The sequence below is a fragment of the Diplodia seriata genome (assembly GCF_021436955.1).
Source record: "Diplodia seriata strain FDS-637 chromosome Unknown scaffold_1, whole genome shotgun sequence".
Taxonomy (NCBI): Eukaryota; Fungi; Ascomycota; class Dothideomycetes; order Botryosphaeriales; family Botryosphaeriaceae; genus Diplodia; species Diplodia seriata.
In genome coordinates, this window is record NW_027117308.1 from 4,520,735 (window position 1) to 4,545,757 (window position 25,023).

Genomic DNA, 25,023 nt, shown 5'->3' on the forward strand with positions numbered 1-25,023 from the left:
TTCCTTGTGACAGTCGGTGTATGGTCTTCGCTCTCAACCACCGTCGCAGATGACCGAAAGCAACCCATTCATACCCTTTCCCTTGCCGGTGGGGTCAATCCATGGCTTGGCGGCGCGGGCAAAATCCACGTTTGTAGTGACGTTTTCTACGCCGATGGCGTCCATGAAAACGTATGTATCGATCGCTGCGAAGCCGATCACGCCGTTGGATCGCTTGACTAGTGCTAGAGCTCCCTGTGGCTCGATATTTTTCACCGGGTTCCCCTTCGTATCATAGTTTCCTGGCCAATAAGTATGGAGGACTCTTGGGTTGATGATCTTGGTGGTTTCGACCAGCAACAGAACCTGGTAAGTCGCTCCTGAGGGAGCGTAGCCCTTCTTCTTCTCGGGGCGACGGCTCGAGCCGCTACCTGACGCACCCACCGTAGACTGAGCTACCGTATCGGTGCGCTTTGCACCTGGGGGCATCTTGGTGGTGGAGCGAGTGTTGCCCTTTCTCTTCTCTGCGCAGCCTGACGCAGCCGGGCTGAGATGTCGGATCGTCGAGCCCTCATGTCCACCGACAATATTGATGAGGGGTGACAGGAGGTCGGTGGAGTAAGATGGAAGAGAAAGGAGATCTTATGCGAAGCTGCACCTGCCTCGTGTTCATGCAGACGACGTAGCTACCTTGTTAGAAGAAGTGACCTTGCACGAGATCTGTGCAACGAGCCAACTCCGACGCAGATGCAGCCGATGCGGGGCGTGGACGCTGCTGGTCTTCCGGGACGAGCTGACATAAAAACCATGTCTGCGCTGATCCTCGTAGGCACTTGCTCAGCCCTCTTCTAATGGCTGAAGCTCTAGTGCCCTGTAATTCCGCTTTCCGCTGCGGCAATGAAAGCCCGTACGGATTTATAGTAGATCTTCGTGCCCTTCTCGTACTACTCGTCCTTGTCTTGAGCATCGTCCTCTGGGCAGAAGTAACCAATGTCCTCCGGCCTAAAGCGCGTGGATTTGCTTTCGGCCTCGGAATCGTCCGGGTCTTCCTCCTGTCGCCTTTCCGGTCTGGGTCTGGCTCTTCGGAAAGGTGACGGCGAAGAAGCGTCTGTGTCCAGATAGGAATTCTCGCGAGGCTTGTCCGTTCGTTGCTTCGTTGCAGAGCGGCTGCTCAGTGACGTCGGCGATGAAGGTGGCACGACTTACGGGACGGCTGTGACCAGATGTATTCGGTGCAACTTCGACACCCGGTCGCTCAGTCTAGAGAACGAAGGCTTGCGAAAGGCGGGATACAAAGGCGTTGTATCTCTTTTGGAGGAAGACTTCTCGCATCCTCTCAAACTCCCGGCGTGAGCTTCTCCGCACTACCATCGCCGGGTTGCCAAATTGCGCGAGAAACGCAAGCGCAGCCACACTAGCCCTCCCGCGACTCCCGCACGACAGGCTGCAACTCATGCTGCGAAGAAGCCACAGACAACCCATCCCTACTCTCCGCCCTCCCCTCCGCCGCCGCCGGCCCGGTCCCCGCACCCTCCCCGCTCCCACCCCCATCCTTCCGCCTCCACACACTCCCCCTCAACCCCTCCGGCACATCCACCGCCAACACACTCACCCCCAACCCGACCACGCACAACCCCACACACGCCCAATAAACCGCCCTGTACCCCTCCACCCCGATCTCGCCTGCCCCTCCACCCCCAACGCCCTCCCCCACCGCCGTCAACGCCGCCAGCCCCACGACGGAACCCCCCACCTGCAACGCGACGTTGAAAACGCCGGCGGCGGCGCCCTGGTCGCTGCGGGACGCGCCCGACACGACGACGACGTTGGCGGCGATGTAGACGGCGCCGATGCCGGCGATGTACAGGACGGAGCCAGGCAGGGTGGAGTGCCAGTACGACGAGTGCGGGGTGGTGAGGGCGAAGAGGGCGACGCCGGGGGTGGCGAGGAGCCAGCCGAGGATGAACTGTTCGTGGGTGATCATGTCAGCGGGGAACGGTGCGAGGGTTGGGAGAAGGGAGGGGGGGCACCGGTACTCACCATCGCCCTCGCGCCCAGCACCGGCACCAGCCGTCCGGACAGCGTATTGCACACCAACGCGCTCACGCCCAGCGGCACGAAGCGCACGCTCGTCGCGACCGCGCTGAGCCCGAACTCGCGCTGCAGCTGCACCGTCAGAAAGTACGTGCACGCCTGCCTCACCGCGTACGTCAGCACCGCCAGCAATAACGTCAGGTTGAACGAGCGGCTGCGGAACAGGTGCGGCGCGAGGATGGCCTGCGGCGCGCGCCTCTCGTGCCGCGCGAAGCAGGCGAGGAGCGCGACGGAGACGCAGAGCGGCGCGATGATCGGGGGGGTCCCCCAGCCGGCGGCGTTGGCCGATGTGAGGGCGTAGGTGAGCAGCAGGATGCCCGGGACGCCGAGGGCGATGCCGACGGCGTCGAAGCGGATGAGGCGCTCGCGGAGGGAGTGGAGGAGTTTCTTTGGGGGTGGCGGCGCGGTTGGGACGACATCGTTGGCGGCTGCGTTGGCTGGTTCGTCGTCGGGAGGGGGAGGGGTGGTGGCGCGGTCGCTGGAGCGCGGGCGCGGGAGGACGAGGTAGGCTGCGGGGATGACGAGGGCCGATATGATCAGCGAGATCCAGAAGATCCAGCGCCAGCCGAGGAATGCGGTCAGAACGCCGCCCAGGATGAGACCGATGCTGGTGGCGAGTCAGTATGGTGCGCGGGCGGGATGGACAAGACAGGAGGCGGGGTGCGTACATGAAGCCCAGAGACCCTGCGGCGCCCCAGATGCCCAAGGCCTTTGCCTTCTTGGCTGGTTCGGTGAAATACAGGGCGACGTGGGCTTGGGCGGGCGGGATGGTGAACGCGGCGCCGATGCCTTGGAAGGCTCTTGCGATGACGAGGCCGATGAAGGTGGGAGAGAGGGCGCAGACCAGGCTGAATAGCGCGAAGAAGACCATGCCGAACAGCAGGACCCGGCGGTGGCTGCAAGGTGCGTCAGTGACGATTTCGGAAAGACGTACAGAGATGTGCCTACCCGAAGATGTCCCCACCACGGCCACCGAGCAGCAGAAAGCCGCCGAAAGTGAGGGCGTAGGCCGAGATCATCCATTGCAGGTTGCCGACGTCGACGTTGAAGTTTTCTTGGATTGTGGGGAGAGCGATGGTGATGGCGCTAAGGTTTGCCAAATCAAGAAACATGGCGGAGCATCTGCGAAGCTCAGTCAGTCGGGGTGTAACGCAGGACGTGATGGACCCACACGACGGCCAAAATGTAATTGGGGTTGCAGCCCGCCATGCTGTCCGGCATGGACTTCAGCCGCTCGAGTATTGTCATGGTTGTGGGAATTGGAAGTTGCTGTAACGCGGTTAGACTGCGCGACGCGACGTTTTTGACGTTCAGTCGGTGTCCCAGCCGAGAGACCGGACGCCGCTAAGGGGGCTTCGGTATGCAACGGCTAAGCACGACCGCCACGACCGCCGCCGCATTCATGCAAGGATCCACCCAATCTAGCCGACGGCCCGCCTCGCGGATCAAAGCTTGTCACCCTTCTTAAAAGCTTGTATAACCCTTTCACATTCACCTCACACAAAAAGACTGCACCATCCTTCTGTAGGGAGTTCGGCTTTTGGACCGATTTACGCGCATTTCAAACTCGCATCTACGGCTGGACATCGGATTTAACTACCCAGATAGAAAGAGGGTACGCTTGCTCAAGTAGAAAGACTATTCCGGTCCCGACCAAAGCATTCATTGCTTCAATCCTCGTAGCATGCAAAAAGACTGTTTGGAACAATGCTACTCATGCATTGAAAGAATGAAACAAACGAGCGAGTACCAGCAAAGCATGGCTGCATTGCCGCTATTCTCCGTATTGCGTTACGGGAGGGCGACAGCCAAAGTCGTGCTATGGCATGTCTTTAAAGATCGAATCTTCGGTACGTTTGTCCAAGGCGTTGTTGAACTCGACCATCTCAGCTTCTCTTTTGATTCTTTCTTCGTTGGCCGACTCCAGTGACATAAGATGGGGGTCATCGAATGAGAGGGAACATTTGTGCCCGAACAGATCCGCCGAAAGCTTTCCAAGCTGGCTTCCATCTTCTTGTTTTTCCCAGTCCCACCATTCCCGCTGCTGAGGCGGAACATTGGCAGTCGACGGGATGCGGATATAAGGGTCGACCAGAAGGAGTGTCAGCATCTTGAAATGGCCTTTTTTGCCCTTATCATCCAAGAGCACATGACTCGCACGAGTGTGGAGCACGTTAGGGTATGCGATCATCTGACCGCCAAGATTTGGCGCGTAGCCAAGATGTTGATTGGCAGCGTTCAAAATCTGCTGCGCACAGCCTGCACAAGCTTCTACCCGAGGATTATGCCCGAATAAGTCCAGAAACTCATTTGTATCGGTCCTTTGGCGGAAACGGAATCCACATTTACTCATGTTCTCCCTGTCGTAACAGAGGACGGCACCAGCGCAGATATGCTCGTTCATCATACCTTCGATGTGCCACTCGTTATCGGAGGGTTCTGAATCGGACCTTGAGGGTTTAGACGATGGCAATAACTCAATGGTGGTGATCTTTACAATGACTTGGATCCCATCAGGAAAATCATTAACGAGATCGACGGCATTCCCAGCGTCGAAGCCTTTGCCGTCATATTTAGCCGGCTCTGGATCAACGAAGACATGCGTGCTGCCTTGGGGGTCCCGATACGAACGTAGGTTTATCCTACGTTTCCGTTTCGTCCCCAACGAAGATAGGACGACATTCCACAGTGGGATAGCCTTGTGGATTGCTTCCTCAATGAGCCTGTATAAAATTTTCTGTTGCGGGTGAAGATTGTTGATGTAACTTCGGAGTTCCGGAGAACCATCCCTCTTCCAAGCTACATCTGTTGGAAGCCATTGTCTGTGGTTGGACCGGAAAGGATCGCTCGAGTTGCCTTCTGTGTCAACAAGACTGTTACTAGGCATCCAACGCTCCTCCGAGAAGGAATCATCCACGGCATTTTCGCGCAAGACAGGTCTCGTCGTCGACAGGACGCGGGAGCGATCGGCTCTGAGTAAGTAAAAGGACGGATTGACCAGATGTCGAACCGAGGCTCCCGAACGGGGAAGTGATACTGCATAGTCCCTTGGCTGGCCTTCCAAACGTTCGAGAGCAAGTCTCTGATCATGACTAAACCGAAATTCATCCCATTTGACGACTGTAGCATCAGGAGTATCGAACAATTGGACCATACCAAAGTTGTCGAAGTCTCCAGATTTGTCCTTGAGCTCTTGAATGCACTGGACCATAAGCAAGCATACTGAGAACTGAGATGGAATATGACCTTACATAGGCGAACGCTTGGTCGGAAATATTCCCGTGACGATCGCGCCATTGCTTAACAATGTCTGGGTCGTGAATGTTTCCACTCCACGAGGGATCTTGGGTTATGATATTCATAGCTTCAAGCATCATAATTTCGCGATATGCCAGGGCCCGGGCGTGGAATTCGGTGACTGCGTTTGGAAACCGGGCGCGCACGAACTCATGTTGCGGCGTGTGTCGACCCCCAGAGACTTGGGGCTTGGCTGGAGTGGAGGTGGGGCTACCGCTTGAGCTCTGCATCCTGACGAAAGAAGCAGGAAATGCCACTGGTTGAGTTTCCTGTGTAGGCTGTCGAGGTTGCTTGTATGGACGAGTACGAGCGTTGGTTCGAGTGGTGACACCGTCCAGGCTCACAGGCTTGTGGCGGAAAGAGATATCTCGGCTTGGAATGACGGAGTAAGATGTTGTTGAGACGTAGGTTTAGCAGAGCTGAGAGGTGCAGGAAGTAGTAGGTAGGAAGGCGGAAAGGCAGGCGCGACTCGACGCGACGCGGAGCGGGCAGGCATGACGTCGCCAATCGCATCTCCAACGCGACATCTCGCGAAAGCAAAGTCGACGTAGATGCGAATATTGATCCCAAGTCCATCCAGGCGTCGGATTTATCTACCCATGCAGGACGAGTGGTCGCGCCGTCGATGGAGTTCATTCCGTCGCCTGTTGCGGAGAGAGGCTCCCACTTCACGATGCGTTGAGGTGAATGCGCACTGCCGACCACTCTGCAAGCACATTCGCACGCATGCTGACCGCTTGAACAAACCCTGACAAAAAGCACAGCTTCGCCCGACGCCGAAAATAGAAACATGGCTGCACGCGGAGCCCATGCACATTTTAGCCGCGCCGAATGAGTCGCTCCCACACGCATACGCACACCGTCACCCGTCATCCAGTAAAGAAGCAGCACGACCAGCGAGCGGGCCGCAGAAAGTGGATGAAGGACGCAGGATGATATGCGGGAATTCCTCGGCGGCGGGCCGGCAGGTACGGTAAGGGTTCGATGTGGGCGTTTGCTTTGATATCGGCCAACGTCGGCATGCTCGAGTCCCGAGTGCTCGGGTCCATTGCGGCGGCCGATCCGCATCCGGGAGCACTGGCACACTGGCTGAAGCTCGGGAGACACGGAGAGCATACTCGACAAGGTTGCGAACGCGCGAAGTCCGAACCGGCAAGGCGTCCTGCAGCATTGAGCTGGAAGATGACCACTTCTGAGACCAGCTCTCGCGCGAGAAAGAAGGTTTTTGCGTCAGCAAGAGTTCTGGGCCGAGTACGAGCATGTTGCGCACGTTAGAGATTCTCTTGACCGGCACGACTCCGATGTGGGGCTCTGTTGGTGCAGATCGCCAACGACCAAGATCCACGCATAAGATAGGCGACGTCGGTCAACGATGACGGCTGAGTTGTCGGTTACTATGGCCACGTAACCAGTCACCTGGTATTGTTGCCGACCATAGCCGCCTTTGGCCCGTCACTGTGGTTAGACCTGTGAGCTCAACCTCTCGGGCGTCAATTGCAACCATGGAGTTTGCTCCGGTGGGCGTACGACTCGAAAGGACGTGCATGGGTGCCGCCTCACCACGGCGAAGGAGCAAGAGGCTCAAGAGAGAGGACAGCATGACGTTGAAGTCGGCTCCGGATGAACGGGGCGCCTTACCTGATCTACGGTTATTTAGCAGTGCTGGCTGATTTGGTAACGGCCAAAGAGAGGTGAAGTCAGCAGAGGCGACAGGGCACCAACAGCAGCGGTGCGGGGACAGCTACGGGCGAGCGCGTGACGGGCTCGTTGCAGCCTGACGATTGGCGGCCGCGGAGTCGCGGATGGGAAAAGGCTTCGCAAGCAGCCCGAAAGGCTCTCCGACGTCCACCCGCCTCGGCTGAACTGCCAATTGATAGCGATTGCTCGACCAGGCTCCCGCACGACGGGCCTTGTGATTGGCTCCTCGGCGCGTCTACCCAGAGCTGCCGCGCCCGAGGAAGCGATCGGCGGCACGTCAGCCGCAGTTCAGCCGTGCCACCTTTCCCACCTCCATCGTCGACCCCCCTTCCGCGCCAAAAACGGCACCAGGTTCCACAGCAGTCCGTCTCAAAATGACACGATGGGAAGTGCAGGCCACCAGCGCCCCAGCCATGGCGGATACAAGAATCCTGCCGCCCGCCCCAGCGCCATCCACCTTGCACGCTTCATCGCTTTGCTCCATTTGATACCCCATTGTCCGCCATGGCTTCTCCCACCAATGTCGAGGCCATTCTCGCCTCATTGACGCTCGAAGAGAAGGTACGCTGTGTCCAACTTCTTTCGAGCTCTTCTCTTTATCTCATGAAGCTTCTGCTCTCTTTCCCATGACGTCGTATCAACGATAAGAACTTCATCGTCAGGACCACCTCCCATTGGCTACTTGCCGTTCGACAACCCTCACCTCTCAATTGACAACCACCAAGGCCCTACAACTTATCCCAACTCCTTTCTTTCTTTTTCTTGATCGCGCCTTCTTCTTTTCCCTTTTTTTTTCTTTCATGAAAGAAGCCCGGCCAACCCTCCCTAACAACTCCCCTCCAGATCTCCCTCCTCGCCGGCGCCAACTTCTGGGAAACCGTCGCCATCCCAACCAAAAACGTGCCCTCGCTCAAAACCAGCGACGGGCCTAACGGCGCGCGCGGCGCCGAATTCGCGCACGGCACGACGGCGGCCTGCTTCCCGGCCTCCGTCTGCCTGGCGTCGACCTTCTCGACGAGCCTGGCGGCGCGCGTGGGCGACGCGCTGGCCGAGGAGACGCTGTCCAAGGGGGCGCGGGTGCTGCTCGCGCCGACGGTGTGCCTGCACCGGCACCCGCTGGGCGGGCGCAACTTCGAGTCGTTCAGCGAGGACCCTTTGCTGGCGGGCGCGCTGGCGGCGGCGTACGTCGGCGGGCTGCAGGCGCGCGGCGTCGGCGCGACGATCAAGCACTTCGCCGCCAACGAGCAGGAAACCGCGCGCTTCACCGTCAACGAGACCGTCTCGGAGCGCGCCCTGCGCGAGCTGTACCTGCGCCCGTTCGAGATCGCCGTCAAGGCCCCCGCCGGCCCGCCGTGGGCCGTCATGACCAGCTACAACCTCGTCAACGGGACGCATGCGGATAGCCATGAGTGGTTGCTGAAAACGGTCCTGCGCGGCGAGTGGGGCTGGAAGGGGCTCGTGATGAGTGATTGGGGCGGCACGAATTCGACGGCGGAGAGCATCAATGCGGGTATGGATTTGGAGATGCCCGGGCCGACGAAGTGGCGGAAGGTCGAGGATGTGGTGGCGGCGATCGAGGCGGGGAAGACGACGGAGGAGGCGGTGACGGCGTGCGCGAGGAATGTGCTGGAGCTGATGGTTAAGACGAGGCAGTTTGAGGATCCCGTCACGCCGCCGGAGCAGGCGATCAACAGGCCCGAGGTGCAGAAGCTCATTCGCGAGGTTGGTGGTGCTGGGGCGGTGCTGTTGAAGAATAAGGACGGCGTGTTGCCCATTAGGAAGGAGAAGCTGCAAAAGAAGAAGATTGCCCTGTTGGGACACGCGAAGGATTCTTTGATCCATGGCGGTGGAAGCGCCTCGGTCAACGCTCACTACAAGGTCACGCCCTATGATGGGCTGAAGGCGGCGCTTGGCGACGATGTCGAGTTGCTCTATGCCAAGGGTAAGTTCTCTGCTGTCAATCAGTTGCATATCAGCTGACTGTGGCTCAAGGTGCGCACACCTTCCGTCTCCTGCCTCCGATGGGCAAAGATGTCAAGGACTACGAAGGATCGCCCGGCTGGACACTCCAGCGCTTCGACACCGACGACTACTCCCAGTCGCCCGTCGGCACCAAGAACATCCCCACGTCCAACTGGGCGCCCATCCTCTCCACCGAAATCGCCGAAACCTGCAAGCTCACGGGCACCTTCACGCCCTCGACGACGGGCAAGCACTACCTCGGCTTCTCCGGCCTCGGCCCCTCCAAGCTCTTCATCAACGGCACGCTCGTGTCCGAGCAAAAGCACAACTACCAAGACCCCATGGGCTTCCTCCTCGGCGGCGGCAAGCAAGAAAACTTCCAATACGCCTTCGAAGCCGGGCAGCCCTACACCATCGAAGCGCACTCGCGCCGGCCGCAGGTCAACAACAGCGGGCTCTCCATCCTCGACAAATGCATGGGCTTCTACCTCGGCTTCATGACGGAGGCCGAGCACGACGAGGACATCCAGGCGCAAGCCGTGGCGGCGGCCGCGGCCGCCGACGTCGCCATCGTCTTCACCGGGCACACCAAGGACTGGGAGACGGAGGGCCAGGACCAGGCGTCGTTCCACCTGCCGGCCGACGGCTCGCAGGACGCGCTCGTCGCGGCCGTCGCGGCGGCGAATCCCCGCACCGTCGTCGTCAACAGCACCGGCGTCGCCGTCGCCATGCCGTGGGTCGACGACGTCGCCGCCATCGTGCAGGCTTGGTTCCCCGGCCAGGAGGCGGGCAACGCCATCGCCGACGTGCTGCTCGGCACCGTCAACCCCGCCGGCCGCCTGCCCACCAGCTTCCCGCGCCGCCTGCAGGACGCGCCCGCCCACGGCAACTTCCCCGGCGAGCACGTCGGCCCCGGCGGCAGGCTGGAGGTCACGTACGCCGAGGACGTCTTCGTCGGGTACCGCCACTTCGACCGCCCGCAGCACGCGGGCAAGGTGCTCTTTCCGTTCGGCTTCGGCCTCAGCTACACCACCTTCGCCCTCGACGGCTTCCGCGTCCGGTGGCGCCCGAACGAGAGCGTCTACGACGTCGCCGTCGCCGTCACGAACACGGGCGACCGCCCCGGCGCGCATGTCGTCCAGGTGTACGCGGGCCCCACCGCGGAAGTCGAGACCAGGGTCGAGTTGCCAGTGAAGCAGCTCGTCGCGTTCGACCGCGTCGAGCTAGCGCCCGGCGAGACGAAGAGCGTGCAGGTGCAGGTGCCGGTGAGGGGCTTGGCGTACTTCGACGAGGGCGTCGGCAAGTGGGTCGTCGAGAGGGGCCGGTACAAGATCATGGTGGCCGAGTCGTCGGCGGATATCAGGGAGAGCAGCGTTGTGGATGTGGAGGAGAGGTTGGAGTTTGCGCCGTGATGGAAGGGGGAGGGGGGATGCGTGCTGTGCTGTGCTGTGCTGTGCTGGCTAGCGGCTTGTTGTTGTCCGAAGGCCGGCTGTTTCGGATCGGGGACCGAGCACTTGGGGTTTGAAGTCTGGGGTGGTGCTTGGGAAAGGGACTAGTCGGACGTTGCTAGTCGCTGGTAGGTGGGTAAGGGTACCTGGTCGTGAGTAGACGGGGAACGTCTCACGTAAGATGATGCGTGACGGAATCTTATCTGCCAGGGCAAGACATGTCGTTGAGTTCTGACAGGCACGGCTCTTTCGATCACATGAAATGCTTGGATGTTTACGAGGGCGTTCGGCGTCCGGGGTGGTCCGTGTTTCTTTTAATAGCACGCCCATCACTTTGCCACCTCCTCTGGTTAAGCATAATAAGGTGCCGAATAGGCTAGGCGATCACTTATCTGCACCTCGACGCATCCCCGCGATCATCGGAGACGGCGGAAGCGGTTTCGAAGCTTGATTGGAGCTCAATGGCACCCGTCCTGGCCGAGGTGTGCTGCAGTTCGATCGACGGCGTCCTCGTAAACGGGATTGGGTACGATGCTGATGCGTTGTTTTTCGCAACGCCGTCCGTTCGTATTCTGGGCGGCGAGCAGAAAAGCAGAAAAAAATGCTGAGAGGTGCGCGTCGCACCGGCCAAGCCACCACGAAGCTTCGTCGCGGGCGCAGTCCAAAGCTTGGATTGGGATCAAGGCCGGGCCGCTACGGGCGCGGGACGGGCGTTGCTGAGGAGGTAGCGGGCCTTGCGGGGCCTGGATTGCCTGGGGCTGGGGGTCGAGCGATAAGGCGCTTATCCCTCCTGCAGCGGGCGGCATCCGTCGCTGCACACCGCGCGTCACATTCGTCACAGCCAAAGACGGCCACCATCATCGACCCACCCAAACACGTAACGCCCGCCAACCGCAGCAATCACTGCGAGACTCCGACGGCGCGCACGCCATCTCGAGCCATGGCCACGCATGCCTGCCCTTGCAGCCGGCCCAACCAGCCTCCGCCCAGGAAAATGAAAGACTACCTTCCCGCCTTAACTGGGCCTGCGTCCTGCGTCCTGCGTCCTGCTCTGCTGTCACTGCTGCTTGCCTGAGGAAGGCCCCTTCCCTTCCGCTCGCTGCTGCACTCCCGCCAACAAAGAAAACCTCTGCTCGCGCCTGCACTTGACCACTTGCCCGTCGCTGGTCCGCATACGCTAGCCAAGTGCCAAAAAACAAAAACATAACAACAACAACAACTCCCGCGATCCAACCATGCCAGGCCGCAACCCCTTCTCCGAGTCCAGCGTTCCGCTGCAAAGCAGCGGCGGGCCCAGCGAGCCGCCGCCGTACGCCGCCCACGCGCCCGAATCCGGGGAAAAGATGGCCGGCCCGTCGAAATGGAACCCGAAATCGTGGGGCCTGAAGACCAAGATCGGCGTTGCCGTGGGCGTTGCCGCCGTCATCGTCGCCATCATTTGCGGCGCGTACTTTGGCGTCAGGAACAACCAGTACCCCAATTACAGCAAACTCAACTACAGCCTGCAGAAGACATGTAAGACTCCGTTCCCCTTGTTATCGATTCTCGAATTCGCGACGGTTTCCGAGAGTGGTGGTGTGAGGATGTTGGTGGGATTTGTGGATGAGGTGGTGGATTGCCGAATCGGGCTAAGGATGAGTGCTGATGTTTGACGCAGATGAGGGCACCTCGTTTTTCGACGACTGGGACTATTTCAACACCTATGATCCTACCGCAGGCTGGGTCCAGTAAGTTTCCTGCCTCGAACAAGCTTGCAGAATCCACGGCTAACGGCGCCAACCCCAGCTATGTTGACAACGCCACGGCCGCATCAATGAACCTAACCTACGCCACCTCGTCCAAGGCCGTCGTCAAGGTCGACACGTCGGAGAACGGCGAATCGGCCAGCACGGGGCGCAAGTCGGTCCGCATCACGTCGCGCGACACGTGGAACAGCGGGCTCTTCATCTTCGACATCACGCACTCGCCGTACGGCTGCGGCACGTGGCCGGCCGTGTGGCTGTCGGACCCGTACAGCTGGCCGACCAACGGCGAGATCGACGTCATGGAGGGCGTCAACCAGATCTCGGACAACAAGAACCAGATGACGCTGCACACGACCAACAACTGCAAGATGGACCGCAAGCGCAAGCAGAGCGGCACCACGATCCACGAGAACTGCTGGAACGGCACCAACGACAACGCCGGCTGCGGCGTCTACGGCTCGTCGACGTCCATGGGCCAGGGCTTCAACAACGTCGGCGGCGGCGTCTACGCCGTCGAGTGGCGCGACGCCGGCATCCGCATCTGGCACTTTGAGCGCGACAGCATCCCCGACGACGTCGGCAGCAGCACGGCCACCCCGGATCCCAGCACCTGGGGCGAGGCGAGCGCCGACTTCCCCGGCACCGACTGCGACATCGGCAGCCACTTCCGCAACATGAGCATCGTCGTCAACATCGACCTGTGCGGCTCCTGGGCCGGCTCCGACGCCGTCTACACCGACCAGGACGAGTGCCCCGGAACCTGCACCAGCTACGTCACCAACAACGCCACCCAGTTCGAGAAGGCCTACTGGGAGTTCAACAGCTTCCGCGTCTACACGGCCGCCAGCGAGGCTGCTGCTAGTACCGCAGCCGGCGGTTCGTCCGCTACGAGTACTGCTGTGGGGCAGTCGTCTGTCGCGACGACATCTGCGGTCGCGACGACGTCGGCCGTGCAGCAGGGCCCCGGCGGTGACCAGAACAACAACAATAATAACAATAACAATAACAACAACAACGGTGGTGGCTAAAAACCGCGTTTCGACGCGTCTTGGGGAAGGAGAGGACGGAGTCGCAGATGAATCACGCAGAGCGCAGAGCGTTATTGCTATCCGGGTAATCCTTCCTTGTACATTGTGGATTGTACCAAAGGGAAGTGACGGAGATATGTGCTTCTACGATTTTTATTTTGATTAATGATTGGGATTGGAAAAGCCTCTTGTTTTTTTGGTCGGTGGAGGCCGGTTCTGTTTTGGTTGTAATAGATACCCTTGATTGAATGGTCCTGTGCTGTGGCCTCGCGTGGAAGAGAGGGGGGCGGCTGGTCTTGTCATTCTTAAATTTGAGAAATACAGCTGGAGGTGTTTTCCATGTATGATTTGTGCACGTGGCTTGCTGTCTTCCCTGCCGTTTCTTGCGTCGCAACGGACTCGTCATCCTACTGATCTGGATATCTAAACACTTGCTTCAATGTCCCGGGTATTCGAATGGGCTCAAGATTCTGCAAGCCACTGTAGTACGTGCTTGCCGCCGGTCTAAAGATAGCTCTGATTGGCTGTAGTCTTACATACAGCTGACCATCCAGAATCACTGAGCCACTGACACACGTTTGGTCTTGGATATGCATGTCCTTCTTTATCCGCGGTCAGCCTTCGCCGTACTTTTGCATTGTTATTGCAATAAATGTGTAGTCTTAATTAGCGCTTTTTTGTTTTTCTCCCCGCTCGAGGCCCTGGTCGATTGACGGCCACCGCATGACTAGTCTTTATGCCAGTATAGAGAGTATTAGCTCATGCTCCAACTCCTCGGTATTCGTTTTTAAACACTGAGGGTAGCGAACACCAGAATGAGGCTGAGCCGGTCGGGCGCACGCCGTGATCGCAGTCAAGGCATACATCATAGCTTTCTTAGTTCAGCCGCATAAGGCATACCTGCGTGATGCATACTACGAAAACACTGATTGGATTAGTTTTTCAGCTGGAGTAGGCTACGACGCATTTCCTGCAGGAATGTGCAGTCGTCGGCAACTCCGTGTGGAACCGAAAGAGGTTTTACTACATCTTACTGCATGAATCCCCCCGCCACAATACATTTGCCACCAGCTAAATGCAACTCGCTGACTAGAAGGCTACACAACCCCCACTTTCTGGGCTGACCGGGCAAGCCTCGACTTTCTTGTGACCCTTCATAGCCACGAAATCTCATGCGCTTATGGTTGACCGGGTGCGTCCGTAAGCAGAGCAGTTGGCTGCCTACGAGCTCTTCAATGAGGCATATATATTTGAGTGATTGGCGTTGGATTCCTGTCGCAGCGTCCCTGTGCTTCTTCTTAGCATACCCAACACCAAAATACTTTGTCTTGTTCTTTCGCTAGTCTCAGCACCAGAACCAACATGGCTGCAACTGGGGTGCTTGACAGTACCCCAGGATACACTCACCCGGCCGATGCGGAGCCCTCACTGTCTGACAGGCTTGATGATCGCGGCGAATTGCCTCCGGATCCTCGACAACGTTGGGACATGGTACCGCATGGCAAACCTTATGTCGCGGGCGAAACTCAACCCATCAGCACTGAGCGATATACCGTCGGATGGATTGCTGCCCTACCACTCGAGAGGGCTGCGGCGGAACAAATTCTCGATTCGATCCATCCGAAGCCGACAGACTTCAGCAAGACCCCTAATGATCACAACACCTACACCTTTGGCCAGATCGGGGAACACTACATTGTTATCACGTCACTCGAAGTCGGAATATACGGGACGAATTCGGCGGCAACTACTGCACAGTGGATGCTGTCATCCTTTCCACAGATCCGGTTCGGGCTTCTCGTCGGGATCGGAGCAGGACTCCCAAGCGAAGACGCCGATATTCGACTCGGCGATGTCGCTGTCAGCCAGCCGGACGGGGCCACTGGAGGAGTCGTCCAGTACGATCTGGTGAAGGCCACGTCCGATGGACCCAGGCGGAAGGGCTCCCTCAACAAGCCACCGGCAGTTCTTCTCAGCGCTCTTGGAAAACTGCAAGCGAAGCATAAATCCAAAGAGTACGGAATACCCACAATCCTTGAAGAGTGGAAACAGAGGAACCCAGCCATGTTTGAATCAGAGCCGGGCGACCCTGGCTATGAGTTTCAAGGTGTTGAAAATGATCGCCTTTTCGACGAACAATACCAGCACCAGAAAGGAAAGAACTGCAAGAAATGCGACCCCTCAAAGATTCTCTCCCGCGATCCACCGGTCCGCAAGGATGCTGAGCGTCCGAGGATCCATTACGGAGTCATCGCATCCGGAAACGCTTTGGTCAAAGATGCTGGGTGGAGGAGCAAGCTCCTTGAGCATATCGATGAAGAGTGTATCTGTTACGAGATGGAGGCTGCCGGCCTGATGAACAACTTTCCATGTCTGGTTATCCGCGGCATTTGTGACTACGCGGATTCGCACAAAAATGACCAGTGGCAGCCGTATGCGGCAGGGACGGCAGCAGCTTTCGCAAAGGAGCTACTACAGCTCGTGGAGGTGGACGGCTTGGTTTCAACCCCAAGAGCTAAGGACTTGATGGACAAGCTGAATGAGGGTTAGTATTTCTTGATCTACCAATTCTTATAGACAAATAACTATTCGAACGCAATGTTATGGTGAGCTAACTGAAGTGAAGTGTCGCATTCTTTGGAAAACGTTGAGTCCGTTACCACATCAATCAGAGTGGATCTTGATGACAAAGAACTCAGAAAATGGCTATCGCCGTCGGATCCATGGACGAGCTACGAGCAAAACATCAAAGAACGTCATGGAGAGTCTGGATCCTGGTTCATCGGTGGTCAACCGTTTTCAAAATGGAAGCGCGAACCTCAGTCTTTTCTGTGGCTTCATGGCTCTCCTGGATGCGGCAAGACTGTCCTATCGTCAGCGATTATCAAAGATCTTACCACGCCCAAGAATACTGCTCCTACAAAGACTCTTTTCTTCTTCTTCGACTTCCGGAATGCGAAAAGCACGACTGAGCAGATGTTGCGCTCGCTCACGTTCCAATACTCACAAGGCAACAATCTGTATCAAGCATACCTACACCAACAGCGTTCTACTGAGCAAGCTGGAGGAAAAAGGGACAGTTGGGAGACAATGCTTCAGACAGCGGTGTCCCAAGCCCAAGGAGATCTGAACATTGTTCTCGACGCACTAGACGAGTGCAAGGACAGAAAAACCCTTCTTAAGCTGCTAGAAAACATCTATGATAAGAGTGCCAGGAATCGCGAACGCAGACTGTTACACGTGCTCGTCACGAGCCGTTCAGAAGAGGACATCAGATCATCACTGATGAAACACCTGGACGATAAGCATAGCGTGAAGCTTGAAAAACGTCTCGTTGCCAAAGACATACGTGCTTTCGTTCACGACCAAATTCGGACAGATCCTGGATTTGAACACTGGAAAAAGGATGAGGAAGCATTCGAGGAAATTGAGGAGACACTTACGATGAAAGCGGGAGGAATGTAAGACAACGCTTTCTCCGCGAACATCTGACCGTTTGCTGAATATTATACAGGTTCCGGTGGGCAGCTTGCCAGCTCGATGCCCTTCAAGGATGTTATCACCGTCCCGCCCTCCGAGAAGCACTCCAGTCACTACCTGCCGACTTGACTGCAACCTATGACCGGATTCTACAGGACCTCTCTTCCAGACATCGAAATGATGCCATAAGGATCTTGCAGTTTCTGGCGTTCGATTCCTCAGTTCGGAGACTATCTTTGGATGAGGTCAACGATATCTTGGCAGTCGATTTACAAGCCTCTCCGCCACATTTCAATCCAAGCAATAGAATGCCGGAGCCGAAACACATCATCCTTATATGCTCGAGCCTTATTAAGGCGACTGAGCGACCAAGATCAAAAAAGACTTACTTATCATTGGCACACTTATCCGTGAAAGAGTACTTGACGTCCGATCTAATCGCCCAAGGCTTCAGGAGCGAGTTTCAGAACATCTTCGCCAGGAGCATCCTCGTCGAGATCAAATTGGCATACGTACTCTCCGTTATCGAAAGGGAGCGAGAAAACATTCTGCACTGGAAAGAAATCCGCTTGAAATACCCTTTCCTTTGTCGTGCTGGTGGTTCTTGGAAGGTTGATGCCGCTTTAGCTGAAGAAAATTCTTCGGCTGTGCGGGGTTCTACCTACACGCTCTTTTCAACGGGCCTTTACATGAACCTTCATCTCTGTATTCTAGCCGATCATCCCTCTCTTATAAGTGATGATACTGAAGAGAGTGATAAACATCCGCTCTACCACGCATCCCGACTGGGGTTACTTCACACAGTGATCGCACTTCTTGGCGACATGATGGAGAAGGATAGCTCGGAGAAAGAGCGGTACATCGCGATCACCACTTCAGCTTTGGAATCAGGCTCCCGACGCGAAGCATCTGTGTCAGCGCTATGCGTAGCCATTGAAAGGCACCATGACAAGGTTTTCAATGCTCTGATCAACACACCAAGCGTCTTTTCCCCGAAAATCGAACTGAACTTTGCGCTACACACGGCCGTGCGTCTTGGGGATGATGCTGCTGCAACAGCCTTGTTGGAGAAATACAAGGATCTTGACCTGGACACAAACACAGCTCTGGATATTGGATCTAACATGGGCCATGGGTCCACGGTCCGGCTCTTACTCAAACACGGTGCCAGCCCTCAATCAACTACCGCTCTATCAAGGGCTGCTTCCAGAGGCCACGAGACTGTTGTCAAGCTACTCCTACAGCATGGCGCGGAGGTAATCCCGCAGGTACCCGCAGGGGGTTTCATTTACGATGCGCTGGAAGCTGCTGCTACAGGCGGTCATACGAACATCGTGAAAGCCTTGCTTATGAAAGGGACGAATTCTCATACCATGGACGGCTCATATGATCGCGCGTTAGTGGCCGCTTGCTGTCAACGCGGTACAGACACAATACGCATACTCATTGAGCACGGTGCTGATGTCAACCTCAAAAAGAGGTTCCATGTTACAGCACTTGACTACGCATTAACGTCAGGCAAAAGTATCGTTGAAAAAGTTCAGCTCCTCCTCGAGAATGGCGCCGAGCTCGGACATGATACCGCAACACGCCTTGTTTTTGGAATTTACCGGGACACTCTCGCATTCCAAAAAATTGCACAAACTCTGGGTCGTCGTGGAGTGAATGGCCCCAGAGAGCAAGCCCGTCTTCTTAGCTCCGCTGCTCTGCAACGGAATGAACCATACGTCAAAACGCTGCTTGATATGCAGGTTGATGTCAATTTGGAAGCTGGGGAGGAGGACAGGCTGCCCCTCAATGCTGCCTGTCTAATTGGGTCCGAAAGCATTGTGCGCATGCTCCTTGATGCCGGTGCGCAAATAAATGCACGTAGTGGAAAATTTGGTTCCGCACTATATGTTGCCTCTTACCACGGGTATGAGAGCATTGTCCGCATCCTCATCGATCGAGGTGCGGATGTGAATGCTCATGGAGGGGAGTTCGGCCATCCCTTACATGCGGCATTACAAAGAGGTCATACCGAAATTGCCAGTCTGTTGAAAGAGCACGGGTCGATATACTGAGTAGCCCCGTGGAGTGGACGAGGAAAATTATGACTGACTGGCTGCATACAAGATGTTTACATGGCGTATCTCTAATTCAAGGACTTTATGGGACAACAATATGACTGCTCGTGATACTTCATCTGACATCTAATCGGAATAACGGGACATCCCGCCCTGAGTAAAGTCTCTGAGCCAAAGCGCCCGAACGAGATAGCTACCCGGCGATATTTCTTCAGAGGACAAGCCCGACCTACCGTCAAAGCTTCCCTTTCGCGTTAGCACTGACGATAATGGAATGAAAATTTAAATAAAGGAGCAAACTCAGAAAGTCAACAGCCTATAAAAGCGATATCACCAATTCCACCGTTCGTCCAAACCCCCACCGATGTAACCATCGCCACCCGTCGATCGAAAAACTGAGCAAGTCACCCTGTGAGAGAACAAGAAACCCCGCACATCCGTCTTACGCACGTATTCGCAAGGGGAAAAACCTTAGAGCAATCAAGCAACACCTGTCTCATCCCCGGCCCTTCCAAGCCGATCTCAAGAAACCGAACGAGGCAATTCCATCGCAAACCTGGTGCTCTCATCAAGCGAGCATCCAATCAACACGGCATCCCGACATCCCACAAGCCTACCTCGAGACCCTTCTCCCAACCCGCCACCAGCCACACGGATCCCGCCGCAGACGTCAAAGAGACCGACCGCCTGCCTCCCAGCTTCCAGCCATCCAAGCACACGATAACCACCACATCCAGCCAGCGCCGACCGACCGACCGACCGACCGGCCGGCCCCGGGGACGAACGGACGAACCAACGCCAACAGGAAAAAAAAAACGCCCAAGATCCGCGCACACGCTCGCGCGCCTGGAGTGCAGCGAGCGAGCGGCCAGAAGCAACAACCCGGCTCGACGCGTATGTATCAAAAGGCTTGTTTCCCCCCGACACTGAAAACTCTAATAGAACGCCCACCCAACCTCCCACACCCCTCGGAAGCCCATGGCCCGGCCGACGCAACTAACTCTACGAGCGGGAATGCGCGGCGGCAGCGGCAACAACAACAGCATCAACAACAAGCGGCGGCGACGGCAACCGGCGGAAACGGGCGGGAACCGAGCCGTGGCGTTACTCACGTTGGTCGCTACGAAATCCCCGGTAAGTAGTAGATAGGGAGGTAGGCAGGTAGGCAGCAAGGAGAAGAAAAAAGAAAGTACAGGGATACGCGGGGATGGGCGGGTCTGGAACCTATCTTTTATTTCATTTTTCCCCCGCGAATCGTACTTAATAAAAGGGATGTGCGGCAGCGCGGCAGCGCCACGGCGCGGGCTTCCAACGGCGGGGGGAAGGGCGGGAAGTACGGATCATTGACAGGGGCAGGGGGTTTAGTTGGCTGCGTGTGTTTCGGCAGGGGTGGGCTGGAACCGGATGAGGAAGGGATTGTGCGGGGGGAAGGAGTTTGGAGGGGGGCCAGCAAATTGCGGAGGAAAGTGGTGTGGCCGGAGCGTGAGACGCGCGACTCTGCAAAGCTTGTGAAGACACAAATGATGAGCCGAAAAAACGCCCCGGTGAGAAAACAAATCATGGAGCTGAGAGAGGAAGAGAGGCGCACGGAAAGAAGCTATTGACTGCTGTGCCGGTGGTGGCATTATTGGTTGAAGCGAGAAGCAAAGAGAGATGTGGGAGCAGGGATGCAGCTCCTAAAGGCCGCTAAAGCAGGCACTAAACTTTGCTGTCCGAACGGGAGGGCTACCTATACGTACCTGCCTGATATTGGCAAGAGTGACGACGACTGCTGCTGCAGGGCGTTTGAGAGCTGCATGTGCCGCACATACATACAAGGCTGCGGCACCCCGAAAAACGTCAGCGGCTGCGAACGGGGCCGGGGCTGGAAGAATGCAGGCCTTCCACAGTACAACAGTAGTCGACTCTTGTTACAGAGACATCGGAGCTGCGATATGCTTTAACCGTTATCTGCGGGATGCCGTAGCTAGATCTAATTTATTCTTTAGTCGCCATTACGAAGTATCCGTGTGATTCCGGTGCCTACCGCAAGGCACATCAGCATTCTAGCGCTGCCATACAGAGACGTGATATGCTACATGTAAATGTGCAAGTGCAAGCAGAGCCTCTCAAAGCCGCCGGCTCAGAGACAAAACCAAAGATGGGGAATCCGCTCGGCCTCATCATCATCAAGAGCCGTACCCAAACCTTCCATCAAACGCCGCGCCCTACATGCCGATGATCCCGCGTCCCAATGCTTCATCCAGGGTATAATGTGTGTAGCATCAAAAAAATGAGCGCAAGCGTGCCGCCGCCAAGTCGACCATTTTCCCAAGTCGAAAAAACCAAAAAGCCCCCTCCACCCTTCACCCTCCACCAACAGCTCCCTTCCTCTCTCACACGCCCCCCTTCCCAATCTCCACATCCACCCACTTCCCCTCCTCCCCCCCGCTCCTCTCCCGTGTCAACACGCTCGCGGCATCCGCATCCGCATCCGTATTCGTCGTCGTCGTCATCGTCGACGACGCCACATCCACCGTCGTCTTTACCTTAATCTCGCCCTCATTCATCCCCTCCGGCGCGAGCCTCTCCTCGCTCCATCCGCTCTCCAAAAGCATCGTGCCGAGGCCGACAACCACACCTCCTCCCCCCCTGCCCACCCTCGCGCCCTTCCCGCCCTCCCATCCAGCGACGACCGCTCTGGAGTACCTCTCCCGCCTCTCCTCCGCGCTGACGCCGGCGCCGTCTTGCACGTACGACGGCAGCCGTTCGCGGCGCCTTCTTGCGCGTTCTTCTTCTGTCGCGCCGGGGGCCGAGTTGTGGTACTGCGACGCGAAGACGCGGAGCGGGCGCAGGACGCGGACGAGGAGCGGGTGCAGGGTTATCAGGCAAGCGCAGACGATGACGACGGCGAGCTCGACGGCGGACCAGAGGGCGGGGATGGGGTTGTAGTGGGTGGGGTCGGGGGTGGTGGTCAGGAAGCGGAGGTAGTAGAGGCGGATGATGGAGGTGACGCAGCCGAAGCCGCCGAGGGCGAAGGTGAAGGCCAGGCTCCACTTCTTCTTGTTCTCCAGGTTCATGTTGACGATGGTCGGCAGCGGGATGACGACGATGGCGAGGTCGGTCGCGATGGCCATGGAGCAGTGGAGGTACCTATGTTCGATAATCGTCAGTTCGAAAGTCCGGAAGAGGTGGAGGCTGCGGCGCGTATGCGTGCGTGCGTACCAAATCGCCAGGTAGTTTATGCACGTCCCCGGAATCGTCGGGTTCCAGAACTTCTCGACCGGGCTGCAGGCGAAGATGCCGCCGAAGAAGCAGACGAGGCAGCAGGTGACAATGAACGCCACGGTCGCCCACGACGCGATGATGGTTTTGGTGCCGACGAAGACGCGGATGTATTGGATGAGGATGGAGATCTTGGCGAGGGCGACGCCGGTGAGGTAGATCCCTGCGGACTCGTCAGTATCGAGCGTCCCGTCGAATAAAATGAATGGGGTAGAAACTTACACGTCGACACCCAAAACCACTTCATCTGCATCGCCAGCTTCGGTGGAGGAATCTCATCCATGTGATCACCCAGACCGTATCTCAATTCTGTGGTCTCGGTAAGTGATTGCGCGCGAAGGAGGAAATTTTGGCTTTGGATGAGAGTGCTCACGTTGGACGTATATGGGACACAGCGCGATGGCGAATAGCAGAGCAATGACGACCATGTTGTCGTCCCATCCGGGATGCCGGCTGATGAACAAACGCGTGTAGATCCGCAAGCCGACAAACACCGTCGCAATGACTGCGCACACGAAGCAACCCACCACCGCATCATGCCCGGTGGTCATGGTTGCCGGGGGATGGAGGGGAACAGAGGAGAGGAAGGAATGAGGGTGAGAGCGGACAAGGAAAAAGGGTAAAAAATGGCTCTGAAGGTTTTCCCAACAATCGATGACGAGAGAGCGCCGATAAGGAACAATTAAGCCATATGAAGGAACACAGGCGACGGGCGGGGGAGACAAGGGTATGAAAGGTTCAGCGGTTAGTCAGGGTACACCCTACAGCCATCAACCCAGGAGGACGACAGGCTCTCGTAAAGCCAGGGGCAGTTCTCGCCTCGTGAAAGAAAGGACGAAAACGGACAGTCTTGGATCGAGGGCGAGCGACGACGCCCAATAAGCCACTAGAAGAGACCCTTACTCCCCACATGCGCCTCCCTTCGGACTACGAAAGAGGAGAGAGTCCGGCGGATTGCGGGTTTGCGCCGGCGCGGGCGGGAACGAGTGGGCGGCGCCGAATCACAGGCGAGTGACGGGCGAGGCTGCGGGCGATCAGCTCGCAGGTAGTGCGTTTCCCACGTGGAGGACGGAGAGAAGCTTTGACACGCCGCTCAAAAGGGCAAGTGTAAACTCCAAAATGACGGCGGCTATTGCGCGACAAGACGCCTGTTCCTGGGGAAAGCAGTCGATCGAGAAGGAGCTTTGGGCATCGCCGGGCACTCGCATGATTTGTGTAGATGATGACGGGCCAAGCGGTTCGTGCAAGATGATTCCGTTCTGGGCACCGGGATGTGGAGGGAAGGCTGAACTCGGGGAATCCCTCCGGGGAAACGTTGACATTCAGTTTGTATTTCGCCTTGCCGATCCGCGTCAGCAGCCATCGATTCAAAGTTGAGCCGGCCGTTGGCTTCTACTTGGCGTGGAACAATGGGCTGATGCCACGGTAGGAGCGAGTTTGCGGAAGCGGCGTCCACAGGATCACGAAGCAGGCATCATGTGGTGTCTCCAGTTGCGAATCTTTCTTAATTAGGCCTCCGCTATACCGCCGCAAACGCTTAACGATGGCGGGTCAAGCGGGTGATTATCACCATCACAGCGTCCGCTGGCCTTGGCGCTAGGAACGTAGCACATCTACCGTTCTTCCGCTGTGATGTTATTGTGGCCCTGGAGGAGGGTGGGAGCCAAGCACTGTCGCAAGGCAATGATCCCCGGCTAGCCGCACTTCACTACGGCTCGCCTGACGCAAGGATACGGGATTAACTCGCGACCAGGGCTTGACTTGGCTGATGGTGGTGCGTACGACAAGCGTGTGATGCAGCTAGAGAGTGGGCGAGCCGCAGGTGATGGCTGCGGGGATACCTCCGGTTGACGCGATTCGAGCGGATCGGCCGCCCCGCAGCCGTGACGCCGCACGGGACAGAGATGACGATTCGCTTCGATGGCCATAAACGGCTGAGGCGCTGGAAACGGGGCTCGGAAAGACGGCCGATTTTAGCGCCTCTCATCCACAGGGGCGCCTCGACGCGCCAGCGCTGCGCCGCAGATCTCTGCATGCAGCACCGAGATAGATCGAGCCGCCATTGGAGGTTCGTTGAAAGGGGCTAGACGACACGAGGTTGCTGCCCAACACTAAAGAAATGTTCCCAAGGCTTTGCAGCGGCTTCGAGCCGTGTTCTGCCGACTCTTGGCTTGCAGGAAGAGACGGTTTGCAGATTCGGCCAACGCTATCGGAATGCTTATTATTGATCGACAGCAATACGTAGATGCAAACACGTCCAACTGACTCGCCGAGGGAAATGAGCGCGTAGTGTGGCCGAATCCATGGCCTAATGTCGCAAGGCGGCAGGTCCGTCGTCCAGGGACAGGGGCAACCACCACACCACTACGAGTGCCACATATACCTGGCTAGTCGTCTCGCATTGAGCATGGCAAAACCTGACTCGATGGTGCGATCGAGTATATCCTGTCGCGGAAACCCGGACTCTGGTCTCCACTCGTGAAGTCGCCTCAATATTGGCCCGTAACCAAATGGAAGAGTTCCAGCCTACTTCCATACGGCCAGAGCGGAAAAATGGCCCCGGGCTTGGACGACACTTTCCAACGCGGTCTTTACGACAGGGTCATGTGCATTCGGGTTCCGCATTGTGGAAGGGTTCAGCTCGCGGCAGCTGAGCGCGGTACAGGGGTTATGTTAGATCTCGACTGTCCCAGCCATGCACTCTTCAAAATCTTCGACAAGGGAGGTCTGTCCAGAAACAGTCCAAGCGGATCTATACAAGGCGAATCCGGACTCCATGGAAATGCTAATCTTGCATAGCTAGTTCGACGAGGGCCAATTTTGGATTTTTGGGGAGCCAGGCAACTCATTGACCGGGTTCAGAGTGATTGCTTGCATGCTGCACGGCGGGTGATGGGCCCAGCTGAGGGGCGGACAGCAGGCGGAAAGAGCGTCTCCGGCAGAAGCAACCGACCAAAGCGGA

General features: G+C 57.2%; 5 protein-coding genes across 5 annotated transcripts; 3 read left to right on the forward strand and 2 right to left on the reverse strand.

Moving 5' to 3' along the window:
• Positions 1 to 3,892: 3,892 nt before the first annotated feature.
• SLS55_001308 (uncharacterized protein) lies at positions 3,893 to 5,370 on the reverse strand (the record flags this gene model as incomplete). Its single annotated transcript, XM_066772804.1, has 2 exons — positions 3,893 to 5,275; positions 5,320 to 5,370. The coding sequence occupies 2 exons, from the start codon at positions 5,368 to 5,370 to the stop codon at positions 3,893 to 3,895; spliced, it is 1,434 nt and encodes a 477-aa protein (XP_066638083.1).
• A 2,202-nt stretch (positions 5,371 to 7,572) lies between these two features.
• SLS55_001309 (uncharacterized protein) lies at positions 7,573 to 10,442 on the forward strand (the record flags this gene model as incomplete). Its single annotated transcript, XM_066772805.1, has 3 exons — positions 7,573 to 7,629; positions 8,317 to 9,010; positions 9,061 to 10,442. 3 exons carry the CDS (start codon positions 7,573 to 7,575, stop codon positions 10,440 to 10,442), a joined length of 2,133 nt encoding a protein of 710 aa, XP_066638084.1.
• Positions 10,443 to 11,713: 1,271 nt separating this feature from the next.
• SLS55_001310 (uncharacterized protein) lies at positions 11,714 to 13,251 on the forward strand (the record flags this gene model as incomplete). Its single annotated transcript, XM_066772806.1, has 3 exons — positions 11,714 to 11,993; positions 12,136 to 12,205; positions 12,264 to 13,251. The coding sequence occupies 3 exons, from the start codon at positions 11,714 to 11,716 to the stop codon at positions 13,249 to 13,251; spliced, it is 1,338 nt and encodes a 445-aa protein (XP_066638085.1).
• Positions 13,252 to 14,613: 1,362 nt separating this feature from the next.
• On the forward strand, positions 14,614 to 16,716 carry SLS55_001311 (uncharacterized protein; the record flags this gene model as incomplete). Its single annotated transcript, XM_066772807.1, has 2 exons — positions 14,614 to 15,796; positions 15,878 to 16,716. The coding sequence occupies 2 exons, from the start codon at positions 14,614 to 14,616 to the stop codon at positions 16,714 to 16,716; spliced, it is 2,022 nt and encodes a 673-aa protein (XP_066638086.1).
• Positions 16,717 to 21,172: 4,456 nt separating this feature from the next.
• On the reverse strand, positions 21,173 to 22,489 carry SLS55_001312 (uncharacterized protein; the record flags this gene model as incomplete). The annotated part of the gene is made up of 2 exons (XM_066772808.1): positions 21,173 to 22,231; positions 22,484 to 22,489. The coding sequence occupies 2 exons, from the start codon at positions 22,487 to 22,489 to the stop codon at positions 21,173 to 21,175; spliced, it is 1,065 nt and encodes a 354-aa protein (XP_066638087.1).
• Between the last annotated feature and the right edge of the window lie 2,534 nt (positions 22,490 to 25,023).